The sequence below is a fragment of the Rutilus rutilus genome (assembly GCF_951802725.1).
Source record: "Rutilus rutilus genome assembly, chromosome: 18".
NCBI classification, from domain to species: domain Eukaryota; kingdom Metazoa; phylum Chordata; class Actinopteri; order Cypriniformes; family Leuciscidae; genus Rutilus; species Rutilus rutilus.
In genome coordinates, this window is record NC_140231.1 from 30,497,806 (window position 1) to 30,510,863 (window position 13,058).

The 13,058-nt window shown below is 37.8% G+C and overlaps 2 protein-coding genes across 5 annotated transcripts; one reads left to right on the forward strand and one right to left on the reverse strand.

Annotated features, from left to right (window-relative positions):
• Positions 1 to 914: 914 nt before the first annotated feature.
• rpl37 (ribosomal protein L37) lies at positions 915 to 4,832 on the forward strand. The gene is made up of 4 exons (XM_084387088.1): positions 915 to 1,037; positions 1,898 to 2,033; positions 2,974 to 3,058; positions 4,725 to 4,832. The coding sequence occupies exons 1-4, from the start codon at positions 1,035 to 1,037 to the stop codon at positions 4,792 to 4,794; spliced, it is 294 nt and encodes a 97-aa protein (XP_084243214.1). The 5' UTR covers positions 915 to 1,034; the 3' UTR covers positions 4,795 to 4,832.
• Positions 4,833 to 5,064: 232 nt separating this feature from the next.
• On the reverse strand, positions 5,065 to 8,944 carry hwa (huluwa). 4 transcript variants are annotated; one of them, XM_084387087.1, is made up of 4 exons: positions 8,641 to 8,944; positions 7,887 to 8,408; positions 6,665 to 6,851; positions 5,065 to 5,756 (listed from the first exon to the last, which is right to left on the reverse strand). In XM_084387087.1, the coding sequence occupies exons 2-4, from the start codon at positions 8,265 to 8,267 to the stop codon at positions 5,590 to 5,592; spliced, it is 735 nt and encodes a 244-aa protein (XP_084243213.1). In that variant the 5' UTR covers positions 8,268 to 8,408; positions 8,641 to 8,944; the 3' UTR covers positions 5,065 to 5,589. The 4 variants fall into 4 exon arrangements, with proteins under 4 accessions (XP_084243213.1, XP_084243212.1, XP_084243211.1 ...); XM_084387086.1 differs by lacking the exon at positions 8,641 to 8,944 and having other exon boundaries at positions 7,869 to 8,151; positions 8,239 to 8,554; XM_084387085.1 differs by lacking the exon at positions 8,641 to 8,944 and having other exon boundaries at positions 7,887 to 8,554.
• Positions 8,945 to 13,058: the final 4,114 nt, after the last annotated feature.

Below are 13,058 nucleotides of genomic sequence, written 5' to 3' on the forward strand. Positions count from 1 at the left end.
GGGACATCAGAGCAGGATCAATGACTGCAATTACAAGAGGAAGCTTTGCAGCGATACCTGGACATTATATTTGGTTGCCCAAACAAAACGCCATTAGGATAACATATGATGACTGAATAATGCATTTTAACTAAATAAAATAATATAAATCAAATAGTGATATATGTATAATGTGAAAATATAATGAACATAAGTGATAGTAAAAAAAAAAGAGGAAATAATTATTTCTCATTGGAAGGCCATTTGAATGTTTTCACCTTATTTTTAATTGACAAACAGAATGTAACTCTTTTACTGTAATGACATCATAGCCTCCTATATGGGACACAAGTGTTAAAAACGGTAAGGAATCAGTGCTTTATCATGCAGTGATATCAGAGGATTGTGTATGGCCTATGAAGGTCATTTAGGATTTTTTTAGGGGCAGTTTGAGTCTAGACGTTTTTGGCAGCTCTGTTATTTATGTTTACGGTAGCTGCGAGTCCTTGCAGTTAAAAGACCATTTCTAAAGGACAAATCAATAAAATGGCTGGCTTTGTTTCCCGAAGAAAAGACTAGGCAACACTTCACTTTTGTTGTCTTTAAATTAAGCTAATTATAATTACTCCACCAAACCCTCCACCTAAACCTAACATTAACAGGATTCTTTAGTACAATCTTAAGTTTAATAGTAAGATACTAAGACATAATTTCCTTAAGATGTTTTTGATGGTTATAGATGTGTATAATGTTTTCATTGTGTAAATAGGCTAATAGGCTAAATCTTGTTATCGTAGTTTGGCATATCTGGAATAATTGCTAATTAATTTATCCTTTTTGTGACCAGAACAGCTACTTATTAGGTTGAAAATACGTTTTGTCATCGTCATTAAAAATATTTGTTATATCTGCAGGATTCGTTGTGATTGAATGGAGAAGTCCGCAGTGCAACACTAGGGGGACGCATTTATTTGTTGCACCGTAGGAGCGCCGGTGGTGTTTTAACCGAACACCGGAACCTCTTCCGGTCTCTTTCGAACCAGCTCTGAGGAAAGATGGTGAGTCTTTCAGCGCCTTGCCCTCAAAATCCTCCAACATCTGATTCGTGGCTTGTTTTAAATCACTGTAACATTAATAATATCACAAGCATATGTATTCAAGACTCAGTATCATCTATTATGTTTGTGATTCCTCTTTAATGAGAGGTTATAGATGATTTTATTTGATCGGTTAGCATGACGCTTAGCATTCCCGAAACGAACTCCTGAAAATAAACCGGTTTGCTTTAAAACGATCTCCAGTGTTCATTTAAATCGTTTAATTATACGTAGTCTTGGGTCTTAATATATTTGAGACTGTATAACTGTCTAAATTAGGCCGTAAAGAAACGAGCGTTTGAAACTAGTTGTATAGTTATCGTAGTGGTGTGAGTTTACATGGTTGGCCTGTGCTGACATGTGAAGTTGTTGTTTTTTTAGAGCCTATTAAGTTGCTTTTCTAGACCGCATTTTTGTGCATAATAGTCTCGCAGCCTAGTGTGTTTCCTTCCCTAAACAGTTTATTGGAAGTTATAGTCCATGGTTAGTTACCATCATTAACATGGTACTTTAGCTTACCAGTCTTTCTTCCTATACATAATTGTTGGGCATCATATTCTCAACTCATTTAGCTTCCTTCATATCATTGTGGGCAACAACCTAACGAGCTGCTTTATTAAACTGCATGTTTAGGAATTACAATCTAGTGAGCTGACTACATAAACAGTATTTTTGTGCACTTTAGTCTCAGAATAGACCATTAACATTATAGTGTTAAATCCAATCAAGCTGTATATTGATGAATGCTGTCTATGTTGGCAACCTGATGTATGAATGAGACCCATTTAAGCAATAATGTGAATTATACATTTGTTTTTCAGACGAAGGGTACGTCATCTTTCGGTAAGCGTCGCAATAAGACGCACACTCTGTGCCGCCGATGTGGATCCAAGGCGTATCACCTGCAGAAGTCCACCTGCGGGAAGTGTGGCTACCCTGCCAAGCGCAAGAGAAAGTGTAAGTTCACAGTTCAAAGGTTTGGGCTGACTTTGCACAGATACAGGTTCAAGGAGCTTTATTGGTAACATTAAAGTGCCCCTGTTATGCTTTTTCAAAATACTGCCTTTCATGCAGTAAAATGTCTTAAGTTATAGAGATCAAAGCGCACAACAAATAGCTATTGTCTCCTTAAAGATAGAATTGGTTCTCAGTCTCTCTTCCTATTTACATTACAAATTTGCATAATGCAGCCCTATGGTCTTCAATGGCTGCCCGTGAACAACGTCTACTTTGACCCTCAAACACTAGTTGTAGCTGAGACTGGAAGAGTTTGTCTTGTGTTGTCTATGTAGAGAAGATGCTGTTTTCAGCGCTGTGAATCCACTTTGATGCACTTCAAAAGATGAGGACTCGCGCTGGAATTGATACTGAAAAACCAACGCCATTGTTAAGGTTCATATCAAGCGCTGAGGAAGATCTGGAGCTGAAAATCAGACATGGAGTAATAGGCGTTAAGCAACAGACTGGGTCTGACCAATCAGAGTAGGCTCGTGGAAAGGAGGCGTTTAGAGAGACTGAATTTTCAAATTAATAGTTTTCAGACTTTTTGAGAAATTAGATGGTGCAATGTATATTGAGTTGTTGTTTTGTCCTTTGATGCATGTAAACCTATTATAGGAGACCTTCAAAACAAAATAGCATAAAAGGGGCACTTTAAAGTAACACATTTACACACAATTTAAAAAACTGCAAAAACATCTGTGTTCTGTCTGGTTTATTAACTTACCAGTGATGACCCAAAAAAAACAAATGTCTGAACAATTGACTGACCAGTGATAAGTGTTTTGCGCTGAGGTAAGCTTGAGATGTTGATGACCAGAACACAGGTGCTCATCTGCTCAAATGCATGTTTATGTTTTTCATGTGTGTGAAGTGTAATGATGGTGTTTGTTTGTAGACAACTGGAGCACTAAGGCCAAGAGACGCAGCACCACAGGAACTGGCCGCATGAGGCACATGAAGGTCGTCTTCCGCAGGTTCAGGTGAGTAAACGTGCATTTAGATTTTCATTGCTTCTAAGGTTGTTTACACGACACCGTTTGCGACTGAAAACACAACTTGTGCGTTTTGGCCGTTCATTTACACGACAACCGTGTCCTGGGGGCCTGGAAATGATGCCTTTATCGTCACCATGTGAACAACGTAAACGTGAAGTTGTGAAAATGGTGATGGCCTGCGCATGCTTAACATGTTAACGCATGCCTATTATGTGTTCGTGGGGTGTTTCTTAAAGGAGAACTCCGGTCAATTTTAACATTGAGCTCATTTTTTTGTACATTTGGAGTGCTGTCAGTACAGAGAACAACGACAAAAATCGGTGTTGCCTACACCGTGTTATCCTCGTTTTAAAATTTGCACCCTGTTGACTTCAATGGGGCAAGTTTTAAACCTGCGTTTAGCCTCTTAACATCCTTGATGTGTCATTACAAGTGCACAGGTCATGTGAGTGATTCCTTCGGAGTGAACACGGTGAATCTGACTGCAGTAGATGTGAAAGATATGAATAAAAATGATGTTTATTCAGCCAGCGCTCATACCTGTATTTACATCCTGTTTTCGGTCGAAGTCCACAGTAGTCGATTGTCGAGTTCACGCGCATGTGATCATAGGTACTAAACCTATGCGCGTGAACTCGACAATCGATTACTGTGGACTTCGACCGAAAACAGGATGTAAATACAGGTATGTGCGCTGGCTGAATTAACATCATTTTTTTATATATTTCTTTCACATGACCTGTGCACTTGTAATGACACATCAAGGATGTTAAGAGGCTAAAAGCAGGTTTAAAACTTGCCCCATTGAAGTCAACAGGGTGCACATTTTAAAACGAGGATAACACGGTGTAGGCAACACCGATTTTTGTCGTTGTTCTCTGTACTGACAGCACTGAAAAAATGAGCTCAATGTTAAAATTGACCGGAGTTCTCCTTTAACAGTGACATCACCAACTACTAGCCTGGCATGCTTAATACAGCCTTTTTAGTCATTTTCGCAGATCGTTGTAATCTGTTTTTAGTACATTGTTATTGTGTAAACACCCTAAGAGTCTTTAAGCTTTACATGAATTTATTTTTATTTTTTTTCTAGTTAAGGGCAGAGTTTTCTTCAAGCATTTAAAAAAATTTTTTTTTACTTTTTTACTTATTTCGGCCATATATATATATATATATATATATATATATATATATATGCACTTTTCTTTTGCATATTATGACTCTGACACACTGAAAGGTCTCATCGGGGTCGAGGTTGATGCCGTGATATTTAATTGTAGTTAAGAGATCTTCCTGTTGAGTCTGCACTGATGCCTGTCCAAAACTCGAGTGCATGTCCGGTTAGATTAGTTGGCTTACCAATGATGTCCAAACATAAATGTCTGAACTAATGACTGTCCAGTGATAATAATTTTGTACTGAGGTAAGCCGGACACATACTTCTGTTAGGATCTGTTTTCAGTCATCAGTTATTCATTCCTCAAACTAGTGGATTTTTGAAACTCTCGTTGGTGGGGATTTTATTGCACATCTCAGATCTATTGATCATGTTATGAGCTCGTGAAATTATCTCTAAGGCCATTTAAATAGTTTTTTCCACATTATCTGTGTGCTGTTGTGTTAACTGAAGTATGTTTTCTGTGCATTTCAGAAATGGATTCCGGGAGGGAACCGTGCCCAAGCCCCGTCGGGCAGCCGTGGCTGCGTCCAGCTCCTCATAAACTGTGTTTCCAATAAAAAAAGTGATGTTTGAAATGTCTGTCTGAATGCCTTATTCATTCTCAAACACTTTCAGTACTTCTCAGACTGTCTGACAAAACAGAATTATATCAATACAAACCAAATGCTTAATTGAAGAGAATTTTTGGAAGAGTACCATAATGAAATTATTTGGTGTTTTCTTAGTTTCTCAGCTTTCATGGAAGCGTTAACCAGAGTTGAGGTTTTAAACTCCCGATCAGCTGTTTTGCAGTATTTTGCAAACTTATCTCGCTAAGAAAAATCACTTTTAATATGTACATTTTCTTGTTGCATTAGATTGGGTCAACAGCAATAAAATAAGACCCTGTATTTTAAAACTTTATTAAATTCAGGCATAATCTAAATACTTTTCTTCTCTGATACAAGAATGTATAGGGTGTCAAAACAGTTTTCTGAAATCCTCAGTAACTCCATGTTGAGAATCATGTGGGAAATGTATAAAAATAACAAAACGGTGAGAAATCTAAAGTGTGTAAAACAAATGCAGTGAGCTAAAGTGAGAACAATGGTGAAGTGATTCACTAAATGCATTTTTTGTGAACAGAACAAACCTGTTTGGAGTTGCTGCAGAAAGAAGCTGTGATTGTGAACACTTTTTTTTTTTTTGGTTTGGATTGTGTGTGCTTTGACAACATGTGATGTGTTGCAGTTAAAACAGCAAGTGAACATTAAATGCACTAAACCTAGACTCAGCTCAACTGAAGTTCTAGAATGAGAGTGGCTGAATTGAGTCTTGTTCTGGACGTCCTCAGGCTCTAGACCCAGTACTGTTTGGTGGTGATGGGAGGTGCGTGGGGTCTGTGTTTCGGGATGTGGTTCTGCGTGACGTAACTTGGGTCGTAGTAATCCCATTCCAGAGCGGATGCCCAGACTGAGCCCGGGAAACCATCGCTGTCCATAGAAAGGATACGCAGAGATACACCTAAATGAACAATCAGGAGAATTCAAAGAATGAACAAACTCCAAATATACACTTCTGGTCTGTCAATAGATTGGAATAATTATGATTTTAAAAGAAGTCTCTTCTGCTTTATTTATCTGATCAAAAATACAGGAAAACGGTAATAATGTGAATTATTACAATTTAAAAAAAAAAAAATTATTGTAATTAAAATGTAATGTATTCCTGTGATCAAAGCTGAATTTTCAGCATCATTACTCCAGTCTTCAGTGTCACATGATCCTTCAGAAATCATTATGATATGATAATTCATTCAGTTTATACAACATACCAGTTTCGGTTAAGTATTTCAAAAATGAACAAATTAATTAATACTTTATTCAGCAAGGATGCATAAAACTGATCAAAAGTGACAGTTCAGACATTTATAATGTTACAAAATATTTCTGTTTTCTATGAAATGCTGTTCTTTTCAACTTTCTATTCATCAAAGAATCCTGAGAAACTATCACCGTTTTCCTCAAAAATATTAAGCAGAGCACAAGTGTTTTCAACATTGATAATAATAAGAACCATTATTAATAACTGAGCACCAATAATAGCTGATAATGAGCAGCAAATCAGCATATTACAATGATTTTTGAACGATCATGTGACAATGAAATTTGGAGTCATGGCTGCTAAAAAAAAAGAATTTTCCATCACAGGAACAAATGACATTTTAAAATATACTGAAATAGAAAATATTTCACAATATTACTGTATTTTGGATTAAATAAATGCATCCCTGGTGATCATGTGAGACTTCTTTCAAAAACATTAAAAATCGTAATTGTCCCGAACTTTTGAGCAGTAGTGTATATGTAGTGCTGAGCATAATCTTAAAGAAGTGGTTTGAACTTTTGAATGAATGAGATCACAAAACTGGCCTGCACTGGCTCCGAAGTCACTGTCCAGTCCAGAACCCCCCGCCGAGGGGCTCGACGACGCCACATAACAGGAGATCTCCGGCCGGATGATGCTGGCGGACTCACACTCCACATGGATCTTATCCAGAGAAGCGTTCTCCAGGTCCATAGTGCTGCTTCTACGCATGGAGGTCATCGGCATTGTGAACTGTAACCAGTGCAGGGAAAGGGTTAAATTACATCCATAGGATCAAACATATTTCACTGGGAGCCAAGAATGGTACTATAGTAATAGGCTACTATAGTGGGGTGTTTATAGGTTGTAGTGCCATTAGGAAAATTAACCATGGTTTTACTATAGTAAAAGTGTAGTAACCATACTTTTTTGGCAGATTGATTACCATTTGTTTGAGCACAGTTTTACAACATAAACCATGGTTAGTGTAGCAAAACCATGGTTCATTTTCGTAACACCCACTATATGAAAATGCCAATCAAAATTACCATAGTTTTAATTACCAAAGAACCATGGTATTAATAGTGGCCCATAACCACCATAAACCTTCACAACTTATGGTTTTGTACATTATAGTGCCATGCAAATACCCCACTATATGAAAATGGCAAATTACCATAGCTTTTAACAACCAATTTAAAGAACTGTGGTATTAAAATATGATACCATTAGGGCCATCACCACCACCATAAACACTGACATTTTTCCTTAATACTCAAATTAATATTCAATAGGCCCAAATATTCAATTTGGCTCAAATTAATATTCAACAGGCCCATAACCACCATAAACATTGGCATCTTTCATTTATACTCAAATTAATATTTAATAGGCCCATAACCACCATAAACATGGACATATTTCCTTAATACTCAAATTAATATTCAATAGGCCCATAACCACCATAAACATTGATAATCTTAATACTCAAATTAATATTCAATAGGCCCATAACCACCATAAACATTGATAATCTTAATACTCTTAATATTCAATAGGCCCATAACCACCATAAACATGGACATCTTTTCTTTAATACTCAAATTAATATCCATTAGGCCCATAATCAACATTGACATCCTAATACTCAAATTAATATTCAATAGGCCCATAACTACCATCCATAAACATTGACATATTTCCTTAATATTCAAATTAATATTCCAATTTTATAATGTATTAGGATCCAGAACTGGCTTTTGGACATACTCGTGTTTTTGACCCTACCCCATTGGGAGTCACATGAAGTGCTGGTGAGTTCGGTGGGACCGTGTTGACTCGCTCCGTGTCCGAATCACTGGACAGCAGCAGAACCGGGGCGCTCTTCCTCCAGTTCGGCACGCGCAGTGACTCGGACCCGGCGTAAGTGGCCCCATCCGGGCGTAGAAACCTGGCGCGCTGCCCGGTGGCCCTTCTCTCCGCCGAGGAGGTCAGGGATGAGGTGATGGGTGGCGCCAGCATCGGTTCCGAGACCGAAACATAGTTGGTCTTTCTGTTTGGAGCGAACAGAGGCTCATCAGAGAAGCGGGTGATTCTCTGGCGGGTGGAATATGAGGAGTGCATGAGCGAGATTTCCGACCCGCATCGGTCTCTCTTCCTCCGGGTCATGCGGAACAGCTTGTATCCCACGAACAGGCAGTTGAGAAGCAGGAGCAAAAGGACGCAGGGAATGAGCACCAGGATCAGCAGGGCCAAACTGGACACCGGGAGGCCCTCGGGTAAGTTTGATGAGGGCACAGCCGATCCCAGCTGCGACATTTCATCACAAATCAAGATAGATAATGTGATTTTGATGTTTACACAATTTCACCTGTGATCATTAATGTTTTCATGTAAAATATTATCTATAAAATGACTAAAACTGACAGTCGACTGTTGAACCGCAGGTGCGCCCCATTGACTTCAATCAATTGATGCGTCAAGAGCTTTCTGGCTTTTCACCGCTTGAAATCGACAGTTTACAACAACTTTACAGTCTTACCTCGTAGATGAGAATGCCTTTGGAGTCTTTTTTGTTCGAAAGCCCTCAAAATATCACGATAATGAAGTTCAATATTGCAGGGAGTCCTTTTTTTGTTGTTGTTGTTGAGGACTTTCAGCTGAGGTAAAATCAAGGCTGTGATATCTGACTGGAAAACCAAGCAAAATCACCCGGAAAGTTCTGGAGTTTGCTAAGGAAATGCTTAGGAAAGAAACATTGGGTGACAATACGAAATGTAAATAATGTTAATGTAGCTTTATCATGTTTTTGCTACTTCTGTTATGTCGCTAAACGTCACTCACAGGTTTGTCAGCCGGAATAGCCAGGATTTATAAATGTAGGCCTATTGAAATCTAATGTATTTTTGTGCATGATCCCAAATTATTCTTAATAAAAACATAAAGTAAATCTTAAAATCCCGATACATGGCCTTGATGTAGCCTAATTATTTCTTAATCAGTTTTTGCTGAGGGAAACGTTTGGTGTTGTTATTGTTAACTAAAACTATTCAAAATCGTTTTTGTTAATTGAAATAAAATATTAGGCTAATATTAAATAAAACCCTAAAATTATTTTAAAAATCCAACTGAAATACGTTTATGTTGAAGTAGGCCTATAAAGCTAAACAGGAAGCTAGGCCTAATACAAATGTCAAAAACACATAAAATTAGGCTACTCAAAATATTAACACTATAATGGGTATATAAATACTACTAACACCGATATTCTTTTATTATAGAAAATATTTGATTGTTCTCACCATGTAATTGATGTCTATGGCCGAGAGAGGGCAGTATAGACCAGTTTAGGATTGTAGTGGTCATTCATTTCCATTTATGTAAATGCAATCACAAACACAGTACGTTGTTTCTTTGTAGTCGTCAAATAAATAATTAAAATGTGAACCTAACCTTGATTCCTGTCGACATGAGGCCCTTTAGATGTTCCCTTAAGCACTTACATTTATGTCCATTCATTTTGCAGGAACATTTATATGCAAAAACAATTTGCAAGTGAGTAATGATTCCACAGAGAATAATACCTACCACTTAGGCTGAAAGCACAAATGCACAAGCTCTGTAGGTGTTGTGAAATGTCATGAATTGCCTCCTCCTCTGATGTTAGAAGACGTGAAAAATACATATTTTCTGCATAAATTGTAGCTAATTTGAAAAATACATCTCTACAGTGGTGGATTTTCCAAGTGGATGCAATGGTGAGCAAATATTACACTTTAGATTAACAGTTGGCTTTTTTTAGTTTTTCTAAGAAATATCTAGGATCACACTCTTCTAAAAACAGCCATTCTGACCCTGAGTAAGAGTAAGTGTCATTTTAAGCTGCAAGTATGATTCATGGGACACAAACGCCGCTATGACTGACACGAGACAATGTTCTTCTCACTCAGACAGTTCATATATTTGCACATTGCCTGTGAAACCCAGTCTGTTGAGCTGGAGGGTGTCATTTCCAAATATCCCCTTTCAAATATACAGTACACTCTCAGAAACAAATGTGCAAAAATTATATAATAGTAATAATGTGCGCACAAATTGGAACAAAGATTTGAAAAGAAAATGACATAAATCATGTTCCAAATCTAATTAGAATATATATATATATATATATATATATATATATATATAGGCCTATAGCAGCTCTCATTGGTAAGAAAAATAAAGGATTTCCTCGATGAAACCATCCAGCAGCACAGAACCAAAAAAAGTTTGTTCTTTCTTTTCTGCTTTAACAGATTCCAGTCTTCTGCGGAGGTTTTCCACAATGGATGCTGAAACACGGATGCAGGGATTCGCTCTCACACAAGCATCAATGAGGTCAGGCACGGATGTTGTACATACCTGTCAACATTGGGATTTGAAAATAAGGAAAAGGTAATAAGTGCGTTTTTCCCCCAAACTACTTCAGCGGAAATCCCGCCCTGCAGCCGATTCTAAAGATTTTATTGGTCATGTGAATTACAGTACTGATTGCGTACACCAAACACTGATCCCTAAACCTACCCGTCATTGTAACCTTAACCAATGAAATTAGCCAGTAGCACCTCACTGCAGAACACGAAATTCAGGGGGAGGAGTTGGATTCAGATCCAACTCCTCCCACCTTACATATACCTAAACCTACCCATCTCCACCCCCTGATCCCTAAACCCACCCCTAAACCTAACAATCTCCACCCCTTAGATCTGGATCCAACTCCGCCCCCTGGATCTCGTGTACTGCAGAGAGGTGCTACTGGCTAATTTCATTGGTTGAGGTTACAATGACGGGTAGGTTTAGGGATCAGTGTTTGGTGTACGTAATCAGTACTGTAATTCACATGACCAATAAAATCTTTAGAATCGGCTGCAGGGCGGGATTTCCGCTTAACTGGTTTGCGCCCAGTGGGATTTTTTTATAGAAAGATTAAAAATACGGGAAAATATTTAAAAGGGATGATAGCGGGATAGCAAGGATAAATACGGGAGAATCCCGGGAAAAACGGGAGGGTTGACAGGTATGATGTTGTATGGTGGACGTGATTGCACAACATGTTCCTGGATCCTGGAACAACATTCCAATCAACCAATCAGATTTGAGGGACAAGTTTACAGTTTATGTCAAGTTTAGTCTTACAACCATGGTTAGGTGCTTCTACATCAGAGTTATTCACTCATCATTTCACTCTGATTTTAAGGATTGGTTGTAGGTTGGGTTAGGTTCAGGGGTAGGGTTAGGAATATGAATATATTTTCAGACAGGATCAACAAAGAATGTCTTGGTAAATCACGGTGACCTGTTGTATGGTGGAGTCTGGTTCACGGTTTCAATGCATCCCAAAAGTCTTCAATAAAGGTTCAAGTTTGGCCTGTGCACAAGTCCTTCCACACTAGACTTAGTAAACCATTTCTTCATAACCACACTCATGCTCAGAGGCATGTCCAACAGATTTGATTAAAAAAAATTCTGTATATTAATTACTCTTGGATGTGCTCTTGATTAGTTTTTCCTGTGGAGCACTTTGTGCTATAACAAGTAAAGTTACCGTTTTCATCTTCAGAAAGGAATCGGGAATATACAGAAGGCTTTGAAACTATTTAAATCATGCTGATTAAATATTTAAAAGCTAAAACTTTGTGGCAGCTACTGGCTTTTAATCAACCACAACATGGCCTCGTATAGCTTTTGTTTATTAGTATTCAAATCCACAGAGCAGAAACCCTTTCTGGTGTGAATTATTAACAACTCAAATGATTAATACAGAAAGATCTTCTTTAATCATCTTTTATCTTTTTGAACGTTTTTTTAATATGGCACAGGTGAATAGGGTAAAAACTGTAGCTACTGAAATAGATATCACCATACTTTCTCCTGTTGATTCATTTCTGTGCACTAGCTTTCTGAAATGTTGTTTAGATATTCAAATGAGGCATTGCCAAATTAAATATGCACTGATTGGCATGCATTTCCAGAACTGAAATATTCTGAAATGTTATTTATCTGATAAATCCGTTTCATTTTGGATGTCTCACTTATCACTCCATAAATCAGAAAATAATTCAAACCACCTGAAAAAAAATTCTAAATATTACATAAACCCAGGCAGGCAAATGATATAGGAACAAACCTTCAGAATATAGATAATAAAACTAGAATATAATAAAACTGGAAAGTCTGGTGCAAGTGCTACTGAAGTGTACATTTCTGGCTCAGTGCATGAAAAAGAAAAATTGGAGTATTGCAATTAAAAGCTACAGATGCAAATAAATAATGTGTAATAAAATAAACACTTCGACCTGTGTATGAAAAAACACTGGTTTTGCCTAAACACTTAAACATATTTTTCCCTCTTGTACAGTGAAAGTATTCAGACCCCCTTACATTTTTCACTCTTTGTTATATTGCAGCCATTTGCTAAAATCATTTAAGTTCATTTTTTTCCCTCATTATTGTACACACAGCACCCCATATTGACAGAAAAACACAGAATTGTTGACATTTTTGCACATTTATTAAAAAAGAAAAACTGAAATATCACATGGTCCTAAGTATTCAGACCCTTTGCTCAGTATTTAGTAGAAGCACCCTTTTGATCTAATACAGCCATGAGTCTTTTTGGGAAAGATGCAACAAGTTTTTCACACCTGGATTTGGGTATCCTCTGCCATTCCTCCTTGCAGATCCTCTCCAGTTCTGTCAGGTTGGATGGTAAACGTTGGTGGACAGCAATTTTCAGGTCTCTCCAGAGATGCTCAATTGGGTTTAAGTCAGGGCTCTGGCTGGGCCATTCAAGAACAGTCACGGAGTTGTTGTGAAGCCACTCCTTCGTTATTTTAGCTGTGTGCTTAGGGTCATTGTCTTGTTGGAAGGTGAACCTTCGGCCCAGTCTGAGGTCCAGAGCACTCTGGAGAAGGTTTTCGT

Coding starts and splice junctions, on each gene's coding strand:
- rpl37 (XM_084387088.1), top strand. Junction 2,034..2,973: donor TGCCAAGCGCAAGAGAAAGT/GTAAGTTCACAG, acceptor GTTTGTTTGTAG/ACAACTGGAGCACTAAGGCC. Junction 3,059..4,724: donor GTCGTCTTCCGCAGGTTCAG/GTGAGTAAACGT, acceptor TGTGCATTTCAG/AAATGGATTCCGGGAGGGAA.
- hwa (XM_084387084.1), bottom strand. CDS start 8,417: ATGTCGCAGCTGGGATCGGCTGTGCCCTCATCAAACTTACCCGAGGGC. Junction 6,852..7,868: donor GGGTAGGGTCAAAAACACGA/GTATGTCCAAAA, acceptor CACTGGTTACAG/TTCACAATGCCGATGACCTC. Junction 5,757..6,664: donor TGACTTCGGAGCCAGTGCAG/GCCAGTTTTGTG, acceptor TTGTTCATTTAG/GTGTATCTCTGCGTATCCTT.